The 24,015-nt window shown below is 48.7% G+C and overlaps 1 protein-coding gene across 6 annotated transcripts in view; it reads left to right on the top strand.

The window, feature by feature from the left end:
* DNAJB6 (DnaJ heat shock protein family (Hsp40) member B6) overlaps positions 1-24,015 on the top strand; it is a 60,623-nt gene that overhangs the window by 19,956 nt on the left and 16,652 nt on the right. For 3 of the 6 annotated variants that reach the window (XM_032482982.1, XM_032482981.1, XM_032482978.1), the window contains exons 2-8: positions 5,876-5,966; positions 8,529-8,638; positions 10,420-10,479; positions 11,249-11,359; positions 20,395-20,526; positions 21,978-22,119; positions 22,627-22,697. In XM_032482982.1, coding sequence (XP_032338873.1) covers positions 5,902-5,966; positions 8,529-8,638; positions 10,420-10,479; positions 11,249-11,359; positions 20,395-20,526; positions 21,978-22,119; positions 22,627-22,697 — 691 coding nt within the window. In that variant the 5' untranslated portion in view covers positions 5,876-5,901. Of the gene's footprint in view, positions 1-5,875; positions 5,967-6,029; positions 7,106-8,528; positions 8,639-10,419; positions 10,480-11,248; positions 11,360-13,456; positions 13,562-14,571; positions 16,960-20,394; positions 20,527-21,977; positions 22,120-22,626; positions 22,698-24,015 lie in introns of those variants that run through there. The other 3 variants (XM_032482979.1, XM_032482980.1, XM_032482984.1) reach the window with 3 other exon arrangements.

The following is a 24,015-nucleotide window of genomic DNA, read 5'->3' as shown; positions in this document are numbered from 1 at the left end:
TAGTTTTAATGAAATTAAGGTGCATGATGTACACCCTAAACTTGTACAATGTTATATGTCAGTTGTGTCTTAAAAAAGCTGAGAAAACAAAACATTCAATTTTAGGATATCTTTATTTTGTTTTACTGAAGTATTTGAGTTAAATGAGTTAAGGTTTATAGGACACTTAGAATTATGCCTGCTTATACGTGTTTTGTTAAATTAAAAAATTTTGGAGTCCTGTGTTACGCTTTCCCACGAGGATCCCTGTGTGGCCCTCTCTCATCATGTAAGGTTACATTTTCTTTCTGAAATTTTATTTTTAAAAATGGAGATGTAATTGATTTGAGACAGGTTGATTTGAATCATTGATGTACTGCAGTATGATTACTACGTGAGTTAGCTAACACCTCTGTCACATGTAATCACCTTTTATGCAGAGAGAACATTTAAGATCTAGTCTCTTAGCATCTCTGAATGTTACAAAATCCTGTTTTGTTGGCTGTAATCACGGTACTGGGCGTCCAGTTTCCATAACGTATTCGTTTTCCGGCTGCAGGTCTGTACACTTTGGACGACACCTCCCCGGTTCTCCCAACCCACGGTGTCCACCATTACACTGTTCCTGCTTTTGTAAGGTCCGCGTGGAACTGACGTCCTGCGCATTTGTCTTCCTCACGTGCTGTCCTCAAGCTTGTTTTCGACCAGTGTGTTTATCCTTACACTTGAGCAGCAGGTTGTGCTTTCTGCTGTCCACATGGCACCCTGGGCTCTGGGTGCTCCCAGGTGGTGGCAGGGCTGAGGGTGAACTGAACTACTCAGCCTTAAAAAAGTAGGAAATCCTACCTGCCACTTGTGACAACGTGGAGGATGGTAAGCCAGACACAGAGACGAGCCCTGCATCTCAACGTCCATACGGGATCTAAGAAACTGACACTGAAGGAAACAAATGTAGAAGAGTGGCTGCCTGGGGCTGGGGGGCTCCGGGAGATGTCATTCAGAGGGTGCAGACCTTCAGTAAGAGACGAGTGATTTCTGGAGACCTCACATGCAGCGCAGTGAGTAGAGGGAATAGTGAAGTGTCACGTAACTTGAAGTTTGCTAAGAGTAGGTCTTAGGTGCTCTCAGCACTAAAAAGAAATGGTATCTGAGGTGATGGAAAAGCTAGTGAACTCGATTGTAGTAAGTTCACAGTGTATGTTGGCACGTTTTACACCTTAAATGTAAAGAATTCTGTCAACTGTAATTTGGTCAAGCTGGGGGAAAAAAGGAGTTGGCCCTGGTTTTTAAAATCTTTTTATTTCTTTTTTCCATTTTAAAACTGATTTTTTATTGAAGTAGTTGATTTACAGTGTTTCAGGTGTACAGCGTAGTGATGTAGTTACACACGTGCACCTTTTCATTATAGATGCTCACAGGCTGTGCAGCAGGACCGTGTCCATCTGTGGTGTGCCAGCAGGTGCACCTACAGACCGCCCCACCCCGTAACCACAGTCTGCTTTGTAAATAAGCTCCTTTGTGTAAGTTTTTAATAATTCCACATGCAGATGATATGTTTGTCTTTGTCTGACTGACTTGACTTAGTGTGACGATCTCCAGGTCCATCCACGTTGCTGCAAATGGCATTACTTCATTCTTTTTAATGGCTGAGTAGTATTCGTGTGTGTGTGTGTGTGTGTGTGTGTGTACACACCACAACTTCTTTATCCAGTCATCTGTCGATGGACACTTAGGTTGCTTCCAAGTCTTGGCTATTGTAAATAGTGCTGCCATGAACAGTGGGGCACGTGTGTCTTTTTGAATTAGTTTTTGTCTTTTCTGGTTATATGCCCAGGAGTGGGATTGCTGCATCTTATGGTAACTCTATTTTTAGTTTTTCACGGTATCTCCATACTCTTTTCCGTAACGGCTGCACCAAATTACATTCCCTCCATCATTTATCATTTGTAGACTTGATGATGATGATGGCCATTCTGACTGCTGTGAGGTGATACCTCACTGTAATTTTGATTTGCATTTCTCTGGTAAGTAGCGATGTTGAGCATCTTTTCATGTGCCTTTTGGCTCTCTGTGTGTTTTGGAGAAATGTCTCTTTAGGTCTTCTGCCCATGTTTTGATGGGGTTTGTTTTTGATATTGAGCTGTATTGAGCTCTTTGTATATTTTGGAAATTAGCCCTTGTCTGTCCTATCATTTGCAAATATTGTCTCCCATTCTATTGGTTGTCTTTTTGTTTTGTTCATGGTTTCCGTAGCTGTGCAAAAGCTTTTAAGTTTCATTAGGTCCCATTTGTTTATTTTTGCTTTTATTTCTATTAAATAAGAGACGGATCCAAAAAAAGACTGCTGTGATATATGTCAAAGAATGTTCTGCTTATGTTTTCCTTTAGGAGTTTTATAGTATGTGGTCTTACATTTAGGTTCTTACTCCATTTTGAGTTTATTTTTTTATATGGTGTTAGAGGATGTTGTAATTTCATTCTTCTACATGTAGCCGTCCAGTTTTCCCAGCACCACTTATTGAAGAGACTGTCTTCTCTCCATTGTCTATTCTCACCTCCTTTTTGTAGATGAATTGAAGGTAAGGAATGGATTGATTTCTGGACTTTCTGTCCCGTTCCATTGATCTCTGTTTTTGTGCCAATGCCGTGCTGTTTTGATGACTAGCTTTGTAGTGTACTCGGAAGTCAGGCAGCATGATTCCTCTAGTGCCATTCTTCTTTTTCAAAACTGTTTTGGCTATTCGGGGTCTTGTGTTTCCATGCAGATTTTTTATTTTTTTGGTTTAGTGCTGTGAAAAATGCCATTGGTACTTTGATAGGGACTGCATCGAATCTGTAGATCACCTTGGGTAGTGTGGTCATCTTAACTGTTCATTCTTCCAGTCCAGGAAAGTGGCATATCTTTCCATCTGTGTCATCTTCACTTTCTTTCTTCAGCATCTTACAGCTTTCAGAGTGCTGGTCTGTTGCCTTTTTAGGTAGGTTTATTCCAGGGTGTTTATTCTTTCTGATACAGTGGTAATGGGATTATTTCCTTAATTTCTCTCTCTGGTATTGTTGCTAGTGTACAGAAGTGCAGTGGATTTCTGTATTTGATTTTGCATTCTGCAGCTTTACCGAAATTCATCGATGAGTTCTAGTAGTTTTCTGGTGGTGTCTTTAGGATTTTATATGGAGAGTAATCATGTCATCTGCAGATGGTGACAGTTTTATGTCTTCCTTTCCAATTTGGATTCCATTTGTTTTTTCTCTGATTGCTCTAGCTAGGACTTCCAAAACTACATTGAACAGAAGTGGTGAGAGCGGGCATCCTTGGCTTGTTCTTGATTTTAGAGGAAATGCTTTCAGGTTTTCACCATGGAGTGTGATGTTAGCTGTGAGTTGGTCATAAGCGGTCTTCACTGTGTTGAGGTATGTTTTCTCTGTGCTGGCTTTTTGGAGTTTTTTTTTTTTTTTTTTTAATCTTAAATGGATGTTGAATTCCATTAAAAGCTTTTCTGCGTCTATTGAGATGATCATATGGTTTTTATTCTTCAGTTTGTTAGTGTGGTGCATCACCTTGATTGACTTGTGAAAAATCCTTGCGTCCCTGGGATGAATCCTGCTTAGTGGTGTATGAGCCTTTTACTGTGTTGTTGGATTTGGTTTGTGAGTTGGCCCTGTTTTATGTTTGATTAGTTCTGGAGACGAGTGACCAGTTTCAACACCACCTCTCATTTCCTCTTGATCTTGGCCTCTTGCTTATCTTTAGATTTATGTTTTATTAATTTTTAAAATTTTTGGAGGGGGAGGGTAATTCGGTTTATTTGTTTTTAGAGGAAGTACTAGGGATTGAACTCAGGACCTTGTGCATTGCTAAGCATGTGCTCTAGTGCTTGAGCTATCCCCTCCCCTAGGTTTATGTTTTATCTTATTCTATTTCAGTGTCTCTCCTTCACTGGATGATTTTCTCAGCTCTAACTTCCACATCACTCTCTGTTTAGTCCACTTGTAAATCACAGCGGCCGTGTTAATGTTATTACCATTATTGCAGTTATTTCCAGAGCAGCGGATGGTCCCCCACCCCCATTGTGGTTTCCACTTTTATTGTGATTATTTTCTGAACACTTTATGATGTGTTCCCTTTTGGGTTGTTCTCATTTCACATTCCTGGAGGTCTTCTAGCTCTTACCCATCTGATGCTTTTCTCATGTTTCTGAGCTCATCTCAGCAGAGATTGTCTTCCTCTGGCATCTCTGTGACATGGGTTGTAGACACTTACTTGTCCGGTGCAGCTGCGTGTGCTTCCCCGTCCTGGGGTGGCATGTGGTGGAGAGCTCGGAGCACTGTGGGCTGATGGCGGTCCTGAGAGTCCATTCTGCGCACCTGAGGCTGAAGACCTGGGTTCTCAGGGTGCTCCCTGCCCCTTCATTGCAGTTCAGTAGAGAAGAGTTCTTCTCTGTCCCCCTTTCTCTCCGCCGCAGCCTTTTGAGGAGCTTCCCCCATTGTGTGTCTCTTCCTCGCCGCTGCCAGCTTCCTGTGCCTCAGGAGCAGTTCTGTCCTCCCGCCTCCAGCGCTGCTCCGGCTGCAGTTAGTTCTCGGGTGGTTTCTGAGCTGCCGCTTCCTTGGGAGCTCAGCTGTCTTTTCAGACATGGTCGTTGGAATTTTTTTGAGGTGGTAGGAGGGGTTTTTATTTTTGATTATCCTGTGATATTTTTGAGTGAATTTGGCCTGGGGTCCTTGGACTGGTACCAAATTGACTTTGTGTGTGCTTCTTCCTGACCCTTCTGTGCAGAGTTCTGTGTTTGATGAGGGTCACAACATGACTTCATGCGGAGTCATGTTGTAACAGGTACCCCCTCCCAACCAGTGGTTGCTCCCCAGCATTGGAAAGTAGAAACACACCACTGTGCATCTTGTCCTGAGACAAGGAATACTTCCCAGTTGTGGTATTACACAACTTTAACGTTGTTCTACCTCAGCAAAATGGCCTCAGGGAGGTTATGATCTCATGTATTTGTTTACAGTCACTACCTTTCTTTTCAAAATTTGATACTAGAGTTTTTGGAAGGGCTGCAGGAAAGCTAGCTTTGGTTTTGAGCAAAGAACTTACATTATTGGGCAAAGCTATTTTGTGCTGCTGTGTGAAATAGGCCTTTCATGTAAGTTTTTGGTCATAGGTTTAATGAAGTGATTTAGCCAGTCAAGTGAAGGTGTAAATTCGTTAGATGTCCTGTGTTAAGAGGGAGCACATGTGGGACCTGAGGCCAAATCTGTTGGACTGTACCCTCCGGCCCCTGGAAGCGGCTGCAGGGGAAGCGGGTCTCCGCTGCTGAGTTTCCCATGAAGGCTCCGTCTCAGGGCATCTTTTCCTTCTACTGGCAGCAGGGCATCATAAGTTTTTCTGTCAGAGGGACGGGTGTTTGAGGCCACAGGGAGGACGGTGCAGGAATAGCCCTGAGTCAGAGCCCTTTCCCTTTTTCCTCCAAAGGGACGCGTGGGAGGGCGTTGGCTGGTCCCTGGCGAGAGCCGCCTGACCTGGAAGGTGCCTGTGTGGCCCCCATGCTGTGTCCTCGGGGCAGGGACAGCATGTTCATGCTGGTGGCCGCATAGGAGTGCACCAGGGAGGAGGGAACTCACGCTCCCCCGGGGCCTGAGTCTCTGCCTCGGGGTCATCTGTCAGTTTTATTTAGTTTAGGCTATTCTTAGCCTATTTCAGAGCACGCCCCCCCTCCCCCGCAGCAAGAAGGGTCATAGGGCACGAGCCTCAGAATGAGTTCCCAGAGGAGGCCCCAGCCCAGCAGGCTGGTGCTTAGTGCCCAGCAAGGTGACATACTCTCCCTCCTGCTCTGTTCCCAGCCCCATGACGAGCCCAACCTCGACAGTCCTGTCACTGACCACGGTTTTCTGATTGCAGGACTCGTTCCAACAGCCTGTTGAAACATGGTGGATTACTATGAAGTTCTAGGCGTGCAGAGACATGCCTCAGCTGAGGACATTAAAAAGGCGTAAGTAATCATGTTTCTGAAACAGTAAATCTGTGCAGTTGTACGTTGGTCGTTTGGGGGTGTAAGTTTTTATTGAGTGTGGCAGTGGCAGTGGACGTGGCGTAAGTCTTTGAAGGCCATGGTTTAGTTTTAGTTTTAGACAGCAGGCAGCACAGTAGCTTCTGCCTTCTCAGCCCTAGGCCCGCCGTACACTTGCATTTAGGGAGAAGGGCACTCGAGTTCCTGTTACTTTGCCCTGGGACAGTGGATTCCGTTTCCTCTGGAATTAGATGGAAACTAACTGAGGATGTGAAAGAACCTCAGAGAGCTTTGACATCGGACTTTGAAGTGGAGCTGCCCTGGCACTCACAGCACATGCTGCCAAAACCCCCTCGGTGCAGTTGTTAAAAAGCATCCCCGCTGCGTGACCCCATCTGGTCCGCGTTAAAGCCTGGGGCCTGCACTGCTGTCTGTCCTGCCTTCACCTGTGTGACAGGGGCCTGCCCCACGTGAGCACACGAGGCAAGTCTCGGGTCACAGGCGGCTCTCAAGGTAAATTGGGATCTGCTTAAGTCTTTTGGTATTAGTGAATAGCAGAAAATGTCATTAGATTTTACAGGTTTTTAGCGTAGCTCCAAACTGATAAGGATGCCTGAAATAATTGGGAACGAAGCTCCCGTTTGTGTTGTAGGGACCAGCTTTTTAATACATGATGAAGCCTGTGCTACTAGTCTTAGGTTTGTAGGTGGAAATTGAGGGGTTTTGAACCAAGTGGTTTATTTTAAAATGCTGAGCCCCAGTACAGCAGGCTGGCCGCGGAGTTGGGCGTACTTGAAGCTGCTTGCCGAGCGCCCCGGGTCAAACCTGGGCCAGGACACCGGGTAGGAGCAGCTGCCCCGTCGGGGCCAGGCGACGGGGACGCACCTGAGAGCTCACACCTGGTCACGGGCACGGCCAAGAGCAGCTTGATACGGTTGGAGATTTTGCACTGTTCTTGAATAGACGCAGTATGTGCACAGCACCGTGACTCACTCAGGGAAAAGCAGGTCTTCATCGTGCTGGACGAGCGCAGAGCAGGGCTGGTCGGAGTCTCCGGGGGGACCTGGAAGTGTGCAGTCTGCTGCTGGTGAAAGGATCAAGATTTTTCTGTTAAGTATGCAGTTGAGTAAATACTGCCTTGGACTACAATTTAACCTATTTCTTTTTTTCTTTTTCTTTCTTTTTTAAACTGAGGTTCTGGGGACTGAAGCCAGGACCCCGTGCATGCTGAGCACGCACTCTGCCCCTGAACCCCCCCCCCCACCTCCTTACTTTTAATGAGCTGCTGGTGGCGTATTCTTAGGACAGTCCCTCTTGTTGACTCTTGCCCTTGTTCATGTGCCGGGACCACGGAACTTTTCCTTGAGGACAAGCCGTGTGTGGCTGGCACCTCCCTTCCCATTTCTCCTGCGAAACCTGCATCCTTTTCTGTGTTTGAGTCACAGGCCGAGCGCTTTCCCTCCACTTGAGTGCTAGCCTCCCCTCCGGCACTGAAGCAGTGGTGTGTTGGTCAGACTTGAGTCAGAGGTCCACATCGAAGGGGGTGTGGTGCCTCCTTAACTTAACGTGTTAGGCCTGGAGTCTGAAAAAATGCGTAGTTTTTCACAAGGCGTAGACACTTTAAACTTACCCTGGACTCCCGTTTTTTCATTTTCACTTGAGCACCCTAGTGCAGAGCAGTTGTTCTTTCTCTCTTTAGTCTTTCATGTGGCTTGTCTTTTTTTTTAATGGAGGATTTGTAGCACTTTAGGGGTCTTGGTCTGCTACTACACGGATGGTCCACAGTGATGGGAGAATAAAGGACTGGCTTAGCATTATGATCCCAGCTCTAATCAGATTTTAATGAGTTATGCTGAGGTTTTTCTTTTTATTAAAATGACAAAAGTAAATCGAACCACAGCAGCCTTACGTTAGTAAGTGTTGAAAGGTCAGTCTGGTTCTTATTCTGAGGGTCACACCCGCTCCCCTCTTTGTGTCCCCCCTCTGCGATGTGGACTGCTTATGCCTAGTTAGCTAGAAAAGAGGTTGCTTTGTTTCATTTTGTTTTTTGGTGTTTGGGAAGCATGTGCTTGTGAAAGTTAACTGTAACCTTGGAGCAGACCGACCTTGGTCGTGACCTGTTTGAGTGGATCCTGAATTGAGATGTTGAGTTGTGAAGATACCGGGAGCACTTGCCTGTGCTGTGGCTGCTGGCTGGCCTTGCCCACTGACACAGACACGCGGACGCAGTCATGCTGGGTCTTCGTCTGCAGGGCCCTCCAGACTCCCTCAGCCTGTCACCATGAGTGCACACTGTGCATAACACTTTGGTCCTCAGACATTTTTAAAACGTTTTTCCTGTCTCTAGAGGTTGATTTGTATTATGCTGCCTGGATTTTAGAGCTTATTTATTTCATTCTGGGAGAAAAGGAGATGTTACAATAGAAACTAATATTAATCTCACTAGTTTGCAGCTCTGAAGCTCTTATTGTGCTTAATTATGTTTCTAAGTCCGTTGAATTTCTGGACATTGGATGTGAACAGTACCATTTTGCTCTTTTTAAGATACCGGAAACTGGCCCTGAAATGGCATCCAGATAAAAATCCTGAGAATAAAGAAGAAGCGGAGAGAAAATTCAAGCAAGTGGCTGAGGCGTATGAGGTGTTATCAGATGGTGAGCAGCCTCGCGCGGGGGGCGGACCCTCCCCAGGGCTCGCAGAGGGAGGACGCATATGGCTGAGTGAGGCTGGGGTCACTGAGAACAAAGCTGCTCCTCTTGCTACAATTTGACATTGCTGTTCCCGGCGGCCCCTCGGTTACTGTGGAGCACCCTGGCCTCCAGCGAGTTCTCCTAGCATGGCCATTTCCTGACCCCCTGGTCAGAGGATGGGGAAATCTTTCCGGGTTAGTGGTGGTGAGGCCACCTGTGTTGTTGGTGTCGTGATCTCTCCCCCACAATTCCTTACTGAAACCCACTCTGCTTTTACTGCTTGAAAGGATTTCGTTAGTTTCAGGAAGTACGACTTGGTGCATACAGCTGAGATTCAGACTTCACAACATGTAGGTAGGTTTTCCCACCCCAGGTCGAGAGCTTAGGTGTTGAAAGTAGGGACTGAAAGTCAGATCTTGTGGCTTAGTTTCATGGATCATGCAGAGGTAGCTGTTAGCCAGTTAGAACCGCTGGGTTCTCCATAGAAAAGCCTCGTGTGAGGGTCCTGGGATTAGGGTCAGACTGCAGAACTGTGTACGAAAACTGCTGACATCACTCTGCCTGGAAGCAGTGCTGGGTGGCCTGGTGTGAGTCACGGCAGAAGCATGTCATTGACCGCAGAGAGTGGACACTTGGGCCAAGTGTAGCTACATATGGTCAGGGTCACTATGAAAGACAATTTTTTATTTTAGAAAAAGCTCCGTGTAACCTTCACCACGTGGTAATGGTTAACACGTGCCCATGCTTGTTTTAGCTGCTGGCAGCCCTCCCCCTCTGTGTGAAAGGAATGCCCCGATGTCTTACTTCACAAGTAACTCGTCATCGTCATTGCCGTTTGTTTGTCTGCTGACCCGTTACTCCCAGATTTGTGGGACCAGGGGCGTTAGAAAAATTTGAGGACTAAAGTCAAACTTGATTTTTGGCAGAAAGAGAACCTTTAAACTCCCATAGGAATGCTTTTGTTCTTTTTTACTTTTATTTTTTATTTATTTTTATTTTTTCGAGAGAGTGTATTTTTCATGGTCTCTTAACGTCGCCTTCAGCCTCAGGAGTTAACTGTCACAGGTGCATGGTTGTTTTTAAGAGACTGATGATCAAAGGGTGTCTGAATGGTTAGCTTCTCCTCCTGTTTCCTCTGTCACCCCTGTTATTTCACACACGATTCTGTAGAACCTGAGATTTTAGGGGAATACAGATGGTCTATCAAAATAACCTATGTGTCTGTAAGGGCTACATCTTAATCCTTTTTCTTCTAGAACATGAATGATAAGATGACCAGGCACAGCAGAGCATCATAAGGCTCAGCTGGCCTGTTGCTTTCCTGGGGGATCAGGCTGTAGGGTGTGGACTGGCTCTTATTCTGGCTTTGCGAACCTCTGCTTTCTACCCTCACCAAGTGTTGCAGATCTCACCCCCAATCAGACCTGACAGTGAGAAGGGGCACTTGGAGGGTGGAATGGTTTTGCAGCTTCGTAGTGTGGCTTTCGTGTGGTCTGCGTGGGCTCTCTGGGCAGTACGAGGGAATAAATATTTTAGACTTTGTACTGAGTTGTTTTTAAGGAGAGATGTACTTAGATTTTCCCTCTTCCCCCTTTTCATTTAAAGTAAGGGCGGCCTAGCTCCTTAAACTAATGGTGAAAAATTGAGAACTGCATTGGTTCTTTGATTTATAACTTTGGAAATGCTTTATTAAATTTTGAAGGTAAAGAGCTTGTCTTTACTGACTTTTCTTTTTAAATTTATAGCTAAAAAACGGGACATCTACGACAGATATGGCAAAGAAGGATTAAACGGTGGCGGTGGAGGTACGTGTGTGCATGCGGTCCTTCTCTTGGCCTTTTGCCGAGAGGTGGTCTGATGACACGAGTCTCACAAGGGCTTCAGTTTGTTACTCCCCTGGACAGTTGTGTTTCAGTAAATAATATACTTGCAGCCTGGCGAGTGGGCTGAATTGGGGAGAGGAAGGAGAAATTGATAGCATTGGAAAAGTCTAATAAAAATTTTTATTAGGCTAGAGAGTATATTTGGTGTTCTATGAAGTAATCTAAAACCTTACTGTGAGTTTGTACCCCTAGGTCAGTACCTGATATTTTGTCAAAATATGTTTAAGTTTTGAAAAACAGATTCTTTTGAAAAATTAGTTACCAGAGGAACTACCTCTGGTGGTGAGGCCTAGATGTGTGTGTTTTTGATGAAAAGTTCCCGCAGTGACCACTGTCCTGTCGGCTGCACGGTGTGCATTGGGCATGAATGCTGCAGCCAGCCACACACACGTCGTGCGAGTGAATGTTCATGTGCTTGGTTTCCATGACGTTTCATAACGGAAATGCAAGTAGTGTAATTACAGATTTAGAGGTGGTGGGCCCTGTGTGCAGGCATCTCAGGAGCACTGAAGTCCAGTGGTTTCGCCAACTCCAGGCACAGGTCCTTTTGATCGAGGCAGGGCCTGAGGGAGCCTCGGGGTTATGAAATACTTCCTTTTTTAGGTCACGATTTATACAATGTTCTGTAGACAAGTAATTGCCTGCTAAGGTCGGGAGTCCATAAACTGAAAGCTGTGCTGTGCTTCTGTAGGTGGAATTCACTTTGACAGTCCGTTTGAGTTTGGCTTCACATTCCGAAACCCAGATGACGTCTTCAGGGACTTTTTTGGTGGAAGGGACCCATTTTCATTCGACTTCTTCGGTAAGTTCCTCATCTGGGCCGTCGATGACGTGGGCTGTCTGTGGCTCACGTGAAGACTGACGTACCATTTCTGTTTACCCACTGTTGGAGCTTGTTCTTAAACTGTGTCTAAGCAGTGCAGGGGTTTAACCAAACCTCTTTTTCTTCTCCCTTTGGAAAAATGTTTTAAATTTAAACCTTGCACATTAGCATAATAAAGGCTGTAATGTATTCATTTGCTGTTTTTGATTCTAATTAACTTTTTTTGCCACTGTGATTAGGCAGTGATAAGGTTGTGGACACTGAGGGCCCAGAAATGCTGTTTCTGACTGAACAGTGTGTGTGAAATTCTGTGTGAATTTGCCCTGTCACACGCTTAGTAGACAGTGCGCATCACAGCAGATGACTTTCAGAAATTTGATCTGTGAGCGTGCTTTTTTTTTTTTTTTTAAATTGAAGTATACTATGTGTCAGTTTCTGGTGCACAGGATAATGTTTCAGTCGTGCAATATAGACGTATGTTTGTGTCCATATTCCTTTTGTGCGTGCTTTTCTGATTGTGCTGTGTTGTGACTGTCGAGGTCACACTTTCTGGGAAGAAGGGGTGTCTCTGGGATGAGGCGTCGCCGGTTCCCATCTTGGAGGGACAGTCATGCTCACCGAGACCTGGCGCTCTAGCTGCTGCCTCGTCGTAGGAGAGGGTCTCTCAGCAGCTGCACGTCTGGCCCCTGTGCCTGACTCGGGTTGTCCTGTGAGTCCTGGACGCGGGCAGTGTTGTGAGCCCACGGTGGTGTCTGCTGGAGGTGCTCCTCCGCTGCAGGGACTGTCCGGTGTGCCGGGTGACTTGGGAGGTTGGGCTCACTGCGCTGCTGTGGCCACTGTTGTCTTTCGGCTCATTGAGGGGAAACACATCCTGTGTTTGCCCCTTGGTTCCTGGGAGGCTGGTTGAGAAGACTGAGCAGCATCTGCGGCACCTCCAGAGGGAGACACGAAGCACAGCTCTGTGCACAGTCCCACAGGAAGACGGTGGGCCTTGCCCATCGCGGGCGCAAGGAGGGGTCCTCACCGCCGTGTCTGGTAGATGTTGGGCCTTTTAAATGGTGCACCCCTCAGTTTATTTCAGACGGGGGTTCGGAGACCGTCCTTCGTTTTTTCTGTGGTGTGGCGTGACTTTTTAAGAAGGGAGCTTATGGAGGGAGTGGTGTGTGTGTGTTAATGTATGTACTACTTCACTGACACGTGACAACAGGAGCTGACTGGGGGAGGAGACCAAGAAAGGGTTTGGAAGACTTTTCTGCTGTAATTACACGGCTACCGCAGACAGGCGCGTGTTGGGAAGGATCCCTGTGAATACAGGCAGTAGCACGTCCTTTATCGGTTGTCCTTCATGGACGTAAGAAATCTTACTGTAGGAAAAGCAAAGGATTCTGTTTCTCTTTCCTGTCTTAAAATTACCTTTGTGTTTATTCACAGTCTGAGGCACACCCTGGAGTGTTGGTTTGGGGAGCAGGCAGTGTTGGGTGAGGCCTGTGTTTGGTAGCCCGCATCTCCTGGGCCCCGTCTCTGTTCTCTGGACCTCCAGCTGCAGGCGGAGGCTCATGAGGCAGGAGCCCTGCCGAGGCCGGGCCTCTCTCATGTTGCTTGAGCACTTAGTTTCCTTTCAAAAGAAAGAGCAGTGAGGGCGAGTCCCTTAGTACCTGAGTGGTGGCCAGATTTCGTTTTCCTGGGAACAGATCGGACAGGCCAGGCTTTCTCATTACAAGTGGCTTTCCTTGAGCAGCTCTTTCTAGAGTAAGGGTGGGTGAGTAAGTAACCGTTACCCACTGTCAGCTGTTAAACGTGCTGGCTCCATGTCTCCTAGACGGAGCACTGTGAACCTGAAGCACTAGCCGGCACGTGCATTTCACAGAGAAGCGCGAGAGGTTGCCGCTGTGGCTCGCTCGCAGAAGTGCCTTCTGTTGGACTCAGAGCCGAGTTTAGGAGGTGCCCAGTCTTCCCATAACTCAAGGCTCTCCAGCCTCTGTCTTATATCCTGGGATGCTTAAGTTTTTAACAGCAGACATTTCCCTGTGGTGCCCACAAGCGGTGTGGCAGTGATTCCGTCTTCATCCATTCTAGGTGTTCTAGGTGCCTTCCATTTTCAGGCTCTCAGGATTTACACGCAGGAGGAGAAGCTGGCCCACGGCTACTGCGTGTCTGAGTTCACGGTGCAGTGCGCTGGCGGTACGTCCAGGGCAGATCCGTGGGCGTAGGGCTGGGGGTTCTGCTTTGGTGGTGATTGGGTTCATGTTTATCAGCTTCCAGATCCTGCTCACTCAGCACTGTTGCCATGTCCATTCATAGTAGTGCGTGGTCTTTTCATCTTCACTTTTGACACGACCCACTTTTCCCCCTCTCCTGTTTGGTTTACCAAAAAACCAAGAAAAATAGCTCGAAATCTGTTAAAAGACATTTTGAGCTTGGTTCTGCATTTGTCAGAATATAAAATGCCATGTCTGACTTCAGACTCCCCAAATAAAAGAGAAGGAAATGAGAAGAGCCAGCAAGCTGGTGGGGAGAGTGAAGGTGTGAGGGGCGTTGGACAGGCTGCAAGCAATTCTGTGCCCAGGGACCAAGCTCTGAGAAACGTCACATTGTGAAGAGAGGACGTGGACCTGGGGTCCTGCTGGTGGGAGCCCTCCTCCGGGGGTGGGGAGGTAGTGGAGGCTGCTTCTGAAATTGCCCTGAGCACTGGCTCTGAGACGGAGGGGGTGCAGGCCAGACTTTCAAGGCTTGCCAACTTTGTTTAAATTCTTCCCCAAATATGGAGCACACAAAAACTAGCCCTTGTGAGAATGTAAGTTGGAGAAACAAATGAGTAGGGATTACAGTAATTTGAATTAGGGTGATCTCTTTATTATTGAAGGACTCCACTGCTCTGTAACGTGTTCTAAGACAGGAAAGCAGCGAATCAGAGCAGGAAGTGCTGCTGGGAAGACATGCTTATTGGTTTGTGCCTTCATGTTCGAAAGCCCAAACCACGCTCTGCAGCCGGAAACTGCTTCCAGAGAGCGTGCTCACTTCAGCCCCCCCCCCCCCCCCCCCCCGTGGTAGTGGTCTCGGTGGCGGACAGTCACCGCACTCAGCAGAGGGAGTGGTGGGCATGCAGATGAGGCAGGCGGGGTGTGGAGGGGTGGCCTCTGCTCTGCCCTCTGCGAGCAGGGGGTAGTGAGTCAGTCGCTTTGCTCCCCCAGGGTCCGAGGAGGTGGCCAGCGAGGAGTGGGAGCCTGAAGAGGAGGCGGTGGAAGACAGCCGGAGTGAGGACAGTGAGGTTGTGGACATGGTGTCCAGCGAGGAGCTCGATCTCTTTAGCGAAGACGAGCCCAGTGAAGGCGGGGGCGGGGGCCTGGGCGGGCCCCCCAGGGAGGACCTGGAGTCCCTGTCCAGCGAGGGTGGGGTGAGTCTAGGGGACCTGGAGGAGATCATCGAGGAGTGTGAGGGGCCGCTGAGCGAGGACAGTGGGCCCGAGCTCGAGGCCCTGCTCGTGTACCCGCGAGTGTCCCGAGAGGAGGCTGGCCTGCCTACTCAGTGTACCTGGAATAAAAAGTTCTGCTACTAGTGCCTTGATGTGGTCCGTGGCCAGTTCCAGCAGCTGTTTTGGGGATGACTGAAGAAACAGCAGAGGAGGGCTCCAGGAGCATCCAGTCAGCTGTCCTACAGGCCACCCTGAACTTTGAAGACCCTGGAAACAGTGTCTTTGCCTGTGTCAGTGTCCTGGGGCTGCCCGGGAAGCTCCGCATACTGAGTGGTGGAGACACCAGTGCTGGAGGATGGAGGTGTGAGATGAGGGTGTGGGCAGGGCTGCGTCCCTCTTCCAGGCCTCTCCCCGGCCTTTGGTGGCCTCGGACGGTCCTTGGCCTGCAGGTGTCATCTTTCTGTGTCTTCGCCTCATGCCCTCTTTCCACGTCTTGCCTCTGCCCACATTTCCTGTTAATCAGGACACTAGTAGTGTGGGGTCAGGGTCCACCCGAATGAGCTCATCCTGACCCTGTGGTCTGCAGAACCCCTGTTTCCCACATAGGGTTGTGTTCACTGGCCCTGGGGTGGTGAATTTCACTCCATTTGGTGGGGGCCCAAATTTATCCTCCAATGTATGGAGATGTCTATACAGTTTAGAAGCAGCAGATTTTGAAGGGGACAGAAGGGGACACCTCTGAAGTCAGATGCACTGGGAGTAGAAGTCAGGTACGGTGCAATGCGGTGCTGTGCAGAGCGAGCTCACAGCTCTCCTGCGGGGCTGACACGGCGTGGGGCCGGGGTACCCGCCTTACTCTGGCTCAGACTGACTTGCTTGCAGCTCATTTGAGAGAGGCAAGGAGTAAGACTTCAGATCTACATGAAAACGTGTCAGGTGTCCAGCTAAGGTAGTTGAAAGCACTTTTCACGCAGCTGTGAAACAACTGCAGGCCCCCGTTCAGTGCCAGGTTCTGGAGCAGGCAGCACCGACGCCCCGCTCCTCCACCTGGTGGGTGGTTCCCTGGTGTGGTGGGCGTGGGGGCAGGAAGGATGCTCTCTGTGTCTGGAGAGCTTCCTGTTGGAATGTGGAGCTGGTATTTGAAAACAGTTCATTTTCACGTAAGACTTTTTCATCTGCTGGCAAACGTTGGGGGATGTTCTGGCGATACTCAGCTTTTCTATGTACTTTGTGTTCTGCTGATCACCCCTGCCCCCAGTAAGGGAGAGGAAAGGGTTTCTTGACAAGGTCTTTCTGGTGAGAGCTGGAGTGCGCCTCCCCGCGGGTGTGCCCCCTGCAGTGAGGTCTGCAGGTGTCTTCAGCTGCACCGTGCTGGCAGCAGAGCCCTCCCTGGGCTGTGGTTTGGAGGCTTGTGATGCAGTTTGCAGGGCCGTGTGGGTCAGGGTTTCCTGAGTGCCTTGCAGGGTCTGCTCGTGATCTTTCTCGTGGAGTTGTGGTCCCTGTGGCTGAGGGCGGGTGGAGGGTGAGGCAAAGGCATGTTGTGGCGGCCTCCTCCCACTTGGGGAGTGAAAACAGGCACGGCGCAGGATGTGCGGGAGCAGTAGGGCGGAGGCAAGGGAGAAAGTGTCTTTGGCTAGGTTGGTGTTGGGCAGAAGGGAGCCTGCCAGGCAAGACACAATGTTACCTGTAGGGTCCTTCTCTGAGGGGGTGAGGTTCTCGAGGAACCTGGGCCCTTGGTGTCTGAGATGGGTGATTTGGATCCAGTGTGCGTATTTTGGATTGTTGACTCGGATGGATTTTTGCAACCTTAGAAAATACCGTCCCAAACAGACCTGTGATGTGATTGGAAGTTACATTTTGTAAGAAGATAATTGTATGGAAAGTTGAGAGTGTGGTGATGTGCTTGGCAGGTGTTTACTACGGGCTTACTGTGTGCTGCCAGGCGCCGCGGTGGAGAGTGTGCTCCCGACCCCGTGCTCCCCGGGGTCCCGTTCAGTCTAACACCATGGCTGTGTTTTTAATTTGCTCCCATTTTTGTATATTTCAGATCCTTTCAAATAAAATGTAAGAAATAATGTTTTAAAAAATCTGGTTCGTCCTGAAGAAGTGTTGGGTATCTGGGAGATCGCCTCCCTGAGGTCTCTTTGCCCCCGGCCTTTGAATCTCACGTGTTTTCTCTTCCCTAAGGGTCGCTCTGGTTGTGCGTGTGGTGCACTGTGAGGAGGGTCGCTCTGGTTGTGCGTGTGGTGCACTGTGAGGAGGGTCGCTCTGGTTGTGCGTGTGGTGCACTGTGAGGAGGGTCGCTCTGGTTGTGCGTGTGGTGCACTGTGAGGGTCGCTCTGGTTGTTACCTGTGGTGCACTGTGAGGGTCGCTCTGGTTGTGCGTGTGGTGCACTGTGAGGACTTTTCCTTTGTTCGACAAGTCCGTGATGTGTTTAGAGCTTGTGTCATGTCCAGTTTTCCCGTGTGCCTGGGCAGTCGGTGTGGGAGGCCCTGAGGAAGGGGCCGGCTGGCACCTTGGATCATCAGTTCTGGCCTCTCATTGCTTGGGTTTTGTGTTCACTGGAACATCTTCCTTCAGGACGAGGGCAGGACTGGCCATCACCTTGGCGTTGAGCCTTGCTCGGTGCCCTTCAGACGGGCGTAGAGCATTGGACTTGAGCTGATGTCTCTTTATTGCTGTGTGGTTAGTCTGTCAGATACTGAATTTTGGTAAAATTCCAGAAAATGTATGGCTTTAAACATTTTTTTGCACTTGGTTTTTCCTTAAGTCTTTTAATATATATGTATGCATGTAAACATTTGTCACATTTTGCGCTCAGTTTTTTCCCACAGCATTCAGTTCAGTGTACTTTTTTGCCGTAAATCTGACATTGTCACTTAGATTGTCGGTCAGTTGAGTGTTTTGCAGATGCCACCTTCTTGGATTTGGTGTAATATCTCAGAGGAGCAGGCGGGTGTAAAAGTTGAGGGCGAGTTTGATACAGGACACCCAGGGCGCTGAAAAGACAGGGCTCATTTGCAGGCCGATGCCTGTTTCCTGTGACGTTGGTGGCCCAGGACACACCGTCATGCTACGGGGTGAAGACCTGACTAAAGAACTTGTGAAATGACCAGTTTCTAAAAACCTGTGAGTTCTGTGTTAGGTTCTCCAGAGAAACAGAGCCAACAGGAAGTTAGGAAATCTGTCTAAGGAAATTCAGTGTTTAATAATTGGTCACTTGACTGGAGACGGACAGCTTCCTCATTTGCAGAGCTGATGTCCCAGTTGGAGCCTAGAGGCCGAGGCAGCTGCGCTGCAGGTTGGAAGCCGACAGGACAGGCAGGAGAATCTGCAGGTGTACAGGGGAGGGTCAGCCTTCTGCTCTGTTCAGCCCCACAGCCGATTGGGCGGGTCCCTCCCACACTGGGGAGGCCAGCCTGCTCTGCTCAGTCCACTCACTCACCCAGAAGCACTTTTAGACACACTGATAGCGGGGTACCGTGCTGCCCTTGAGGATGACAAAATCTGTCCATCCTTACTACTCAACTGCCTTCTCTGAAGTGGCTTCTGAAGAAGGTGATTTATATTTGTGGAAGTCTTAATCAGCTCAGTGTAAACAAACTAAAACCATTTATTCGGTACTGGTGTCAGTGGACACTGGCTTCAGGTACTCTCAAAAGCCTCATGAGCAACCTTGGAAGGTTTCGCTGCTGTGTACGAAGCTCAAGAAACAATAACTAACGTGACAGCTGTGATAAAAGGTGCATGGTGGAAGGCTGCAGTGCGCCGACGTAGATGAAGTTTCAGTGCGCGGAAGAGCGCCGGGCTCAGGAACGCGGGATGGGGAGTAAGCCTGAAGCTGGCCATGTGAATGCTTTCTAATGGTCACTTGGGAGTGAGAGAAAATTACTTCACTGTGAGTTTGAACTGAGTTTGTAAAGTTTCTCTTAACGGGGGTGGGGGGCATGATGCAGGGGTGTTGGGTCTGAGTTCGGCGCTGCCGTGACAGTAAGGGATGAGGTGCCTTAGAGAACGCTTGGATTTTATTTGAACAGGATGATGCTTTGTAGAAATTTCCAAAATGTGTTGGGTAAAATTAGCACAATCTGGGGGCTAATTTGTGAGCAGGAGCAGCTGTCGCCTGCCGCTGGCTGGGACTCTCAAACCGCCTCGGGGCTGCTGGGATTGCGCTGTCCTTCCTCTAGCGCTTGGTTCTTTATGGGTCCTTCAGCAAGCCGGCAGTGACCGGTTTTTCTGAATGTTTCTTTCTCCAGGTCCATTTCCCTGCACTTTGAGTGGCTCTCTTGTTTCTGCGAGGCCTTGTTTCTGCCTCCTCTTCCCCCGCCACCATCCCGAGCTTTCCTTGGGACGCCCTGGCCTCACCTCGCCCTGCGTCGTCACCCGGGTCTCGGGGAACAGGTGTCCTGTCCTGGGGCTCGTCCTCCCAGACCGCTGCCTGAGTTCCGCTGCGGGTGGCACGTTGCTCAGGCCATGTTGTCTGGAAACATGAGCGCACCGTGAATCTCAGTTTCTACTTGGTTTCATGCTCCCTGTGTGCTGTTCTGTTTACTTTAATTTTGTTCCGCTTCTCAAATGTATTAATTCCCTGCTGTGGTCACTCCTGCCTTGTCTTAAGGATATGCCGTACGAGTTGATAGTTTCTGTGTCCTAGGTTGCTTTTCTCTTTCCCTTCGTGCATTGCTGTCCATCCATCAGGGGTCCTTGTTTTTATTTCTGAAAGGACTCCCATATCCTCAAAAAAATACAGCACTGATAAATATGAAAAACAGATCCCTCAGCTATTATTTTACGAAGTTTATATAGTTCATGTGTTCAGTAAGTGTTCATTGATCCCCCTCCCCAATCCCTAAAGTGTCAAGGCTAGTTTTGTTTTTATTTCCAGGGGCATCGTGGCGGCTTTGGTAGCTGTATAATGCCTGTTTGTGTTGGTTTTCTATCAAAGAACAATGTAATGTCTGCCGATTGACCTTTAGCCAAATCTGACTTCAACTAACGTTTTCTAAAAGTTTTTGGAGACATCAAGCTTACAGAAGAGTGAAAGGGATTCTCGAGCACCCACGTGGTACAGCAGGACAGCCGTTAAGTTCTGCCTCCCTTGCTGCAACATTCTCTGTGTCACAAGTAAATATGTGAGGAGAATCCATTTTTTTTTATTCCTGAATTATTTTGGAGCAGCCCAGACTCCGTGCAGTACGACGACTTAGCTGTGAAACCATCCTGACCTCTTAAGTGGCATCTGCTGGGACAGTGTCTGCCAGAACGTTCAGGGAAAACCCGTATCAAAGCAGCTCTCTGTCCGAGTCTGTGTATTAAGTGATGTGGAGTTTTACACGTGTATGTACCTTGTGTTTTTTTTTTAATTTAAATCAATCCCCAGTGTGGTCTAGCTTTAGTTGCATTGAACAGGTAAGTGAAACGCCGGTTGGATGGACGTCAGCTGCTCTGTCAGCGAGCTGCGTTGCTGGACCTCGGGGGTCAGCCTGTCGTTCCTGATGGGACCGTGATACGAGGCACTAACCCGCTTCCCCGTGTTGCAGCTCTCCTGTGAGAAAACAGGCTTGGATAAAGGCTTCACAGAGCACTTCTGTTTGTTTTCAGAAGACCCATTTGAGGACTTCTTCAGCAATCAGAGGGGCCCCCGTGGGAGCCGGAACCGAGGCACAGGGTCGTTCCTTTCCACTTTCGGTGGATTTCCTGCCTTTGGAGGGGGATTTTCTTCTTTTGATACAGGTACGAATCCCTCAGGCTCAGTCTCCAGTGTCTGAGCAGACATAGCGCAGCGTTCTCGTATTTAGGGCAGTTTGAAGCGCGGGGACGCTTTTTGCTAAGGCAGCTCTGTAGATGTGCACAGAGCTGTGCTTAGTGACCTGGCTCTTACCCCTTTTCTTCCCAAGAAGTTACACTGCAAAACCCACTTTTGCTCTTAACTGTTGAAGCCAACATGTAATGAATCCTGTGGCTTTGGGCAAATGTGAAATTGCCTACTAGACAGTCTCACTATATCTTTTCTTATCTAACATCCTCACTGAAAAATCAAAAAACCAACTCTCGTATCCTGGACGAGTCCAGGTTGGTGGGATCAGAAGGTGGGGCTTCATAAGGTCCGTGTGTGGCCAGAGCCACACCGATTCCCTGGGAGGTGTGGTCACTTGTGGCTGTCGGCGAAGGCGGCTGGTGCCGGGTTGGGTGCCAGGTTGGGTGCCGGGTGCACCTGCAGGTAGAGCCCCGGGTCTCCCCTGCAGGGTGGGGCTCGTAGCTCATCCTCCATGCTCTCCAGTTCCTCTTCACGGGAGCCGCTTGCCGTCTCGTTCGAGTCTCTGGTCTTGAATGGCGGTGCTTACTGGCCGGCTGCCCCACGTGTTACGGCTCCCGGTGCTTGTCCCTTCAGGACGGCGCTGAGGAAGTCACCTGTGGTCGGACTTGACAAAGGGCAGTTGTAGGTGCAACTTTTCTGAGAGATTCTTTTGTCAGGCGCCAGGTAATATGCTGAAGTTGGAGAATAAGAGAAAGCTGGTTAAAAGTATCAATGCAGTAGTGCTTCATTTAAGAGACATGCGGCTGGCGTGAGGGGTGTGGGGGCTGCAGTCCTTACCTTTAACGAGCCCTGTGAAGGGTCACGCCAAGGAGTTACCGGGTGGTTGCTTTCATGGGCACGTTTGGGAGCGGGACAGGGAGTGAGCTCTTAACAAGCAGACCGGCCTCAGGTTGCTTCAGTGTGACATGTGGAAGTCAGGACTTTGTAATGTCTGTAGGGGACACCCTGTAGTTGGGCATTAGTCCGTGAGCTCTGGATCCGTGCTGTTCCAGGTGATTATTTGCAGTACCCTTCATAAAATGGCCTTAGCTTTGTAATAATTGAGACTTTTATTCCCTGCGGTCACATTGCAGTGGGGTGGTCACAAACAAGTTGGGTTTGCCAGACTGTGGCAGAAAGTCCGCTGCACTCCTGAGACATGTGCACCAGACTGTCCCCATCCGCAGGGTGAGGTGCCGGTGAGGCCGCAGGGCCCTGTGCAGAGGAGGGGTGGCCTGGCTCTCCTCCTGCTCCCCCGATGCAGATGAGAGCACGTCTTTCCTCCCGCGCCGTGGCTCTGATGAAAACCTGAAAAGCGGCCAGTTTTGTGCTAAGTCAGCACCAGGCGTGTTGGTTCTAATGTTCTTTCTTTCCTGTTTTCCTTCAGGATTCACGTCCTTTGGCTCACTAGGCCACGGAGGCATCACGTCTTTCTCTTCCACGGCGTTCGGCGGTGGTGGAATGGGCAACTACAAATCTGTATCAACGTCTACCAAGATGGTTAACGGCAGGAAAATCACCACAAAGAGGTACGTGGCGGTGGCTCTCGTCGGCAGGCGGTGTGCTTCCCTGGTGGTGCGCTTTGCTCGCACGCCTGCAGCGTGTGGGGCGCAGGTGGTACGGGGAGCCTGGCACCACGAGAGTCTTGGTCTTCGGTTTAGAGCTTTTCCTTTTACGCTTTGGCTGAGTGTTGACTGTTAGACGTCACCTTTGTTTGGAGCCATCGTCAGCGTGTAGTGAGTGCTGGCATCCCTGGTGGTGTGCTGAGAGGGAAGCCGTTCGCAGTAAAACTGACTGTTGTGATGCTAGCGTCTGTCCCCGGGCTCAGTGCTCCGCGGTGCGGTGTTTGAGACGAGCTCTGTCTGTTGGAATAAATCTAGTGGAGAAACACCGGTCGTGAGTAGGTTGTCTTCAGCTGTGGTTTTTGGCCACAAAATTAGGGATTTCATGTATCTCTATGGCAGTTTCTTAAAACATGCATTTATGTTCATGTATATACTTAACAAAAAGGTTTTAAAATGCATTTTATCCCCCAGGATTGTCGAGAACGGTCAGGAAAGAGTGGAAGTTGAAGAGAACGGCCAGTTAAAGTCCTTGACGATAAATGGTAAGGAGCAGCTGCTGCGCTTGGAGAACAAGTAGCTCCCGGCCCACGTGGCACAGGAACGTTCCGTGTAGCGGGCGCCCCGAGGACTGGCAGGTTTCAGACGATCTCGCCTTTCCGTGTAACTGTACCTGATCTAACGTATTTATACACAGCTCGTCGGAGCCCTGTTTGTCATAGACTTTTGAGTTTATTGTTGGGACCACATGATAGGACCATTTTTTGTCTTTAAAATTGTTGTAAATCTCTGTATGCACTTTGCTTTTTTATTAAACGTGACTCAAGGCGGCCGTGACTCTTTCGTACACTAACACCAGCACGGGCCTGCTTCCCATTGTGCTTGCAACGTGAGCCAAGTAGTGTCAGCCTGCTGTGAAGCTAACATTGCCGGGACGAACCTTCCACAAAAGTAATTCCAGTTTTCTTCAGTGTTTTCAGTAGTGAAAGACATTAATGCGTTAATGGTAACACATTTCTGGTTTAATATAAATTGAGGATGTTTTCTAGTTGTGCATGAATGCTGGCAACTTAGTAAGTTTTGAAAATTGTTTAGATATGTAATGTTAAGCTTAGGTTTAAAAAAGTAAAGCTGGTAAACTGGGTCTTTGTTATTTGCTTAAAAAAAGAAAATAAATGCAACTGTGTTTGGCGCATCCTTTCCTGAGCGAGGCGCGGCCTCCTGTGTCCGTGTGACTTTGTGTCTGGGCTTCCAGTGTCGCCTCCTGACTGTTGCGTCTGCTCGCTGAGGCAGACGCTGAAATTGTTACGTGTATTCTTCAGTACACTTGGAGTCGTATGAAGATCTGTATGACGACTTTCGTCTTTATGTTGAGTGACTACTAGCAGTGTATGTCCTGGGGGATAACGTTTCTGTGGGGAGAGGGGAAGCGGCTGTTCCACTCTCTGCTCTGCAGAGTGCGCTCTAGTCTCCTGGGTGGTTTTTGACGCCAGCTCATTTAAAGAAGATACGAATGGTAAGATTGTGGAATGACACAGGTGTGGGCAAAAGTGAAGGTGTTTTGGTTTTCAATCTGTATACTCTGTCGTGGTGACCACTGGTGACGAGAGTTCCTGGCAGAGGAAAACGAGTGCATTCGCAGAGTCACGCTCGCCTGTATTTCGGACAAGCGGTTGCTGAGGGTTATTCCTGTCAGTGCAGGCTTAGTTGAAGGCAGACGGTACCACACAGTCTTTAAAGAATCTAACGTAGTCCTGAAAACAAGTAAAAGGTATTTTTTAAATCTCAAAACCTCAAATAATGTATTTTTTAAAAAGTCATTGCAAAATAAAATTACCTGAAGATAAATAAGGAAAACAGTGG

This window comes from Camelus ferus, chromosome 7 (genome assembly GCF_009834535.1).
Source record: "Camelus ferus isolate YT-003-E chromosome 7, BCGSAC_Cfer_1.0, whole genome shotgun sequence".
NCBI lineage: Eukaryota > Metazoa > Chordata > Mammalia > Artiodactyla > Camelidae > Camelus > Camelus ferus.
The sequence above is the reverse complement of the archived record's forward strand: the minus strand, read 5'-3'. Positions and strand labels throughout refer to the sequence as shown.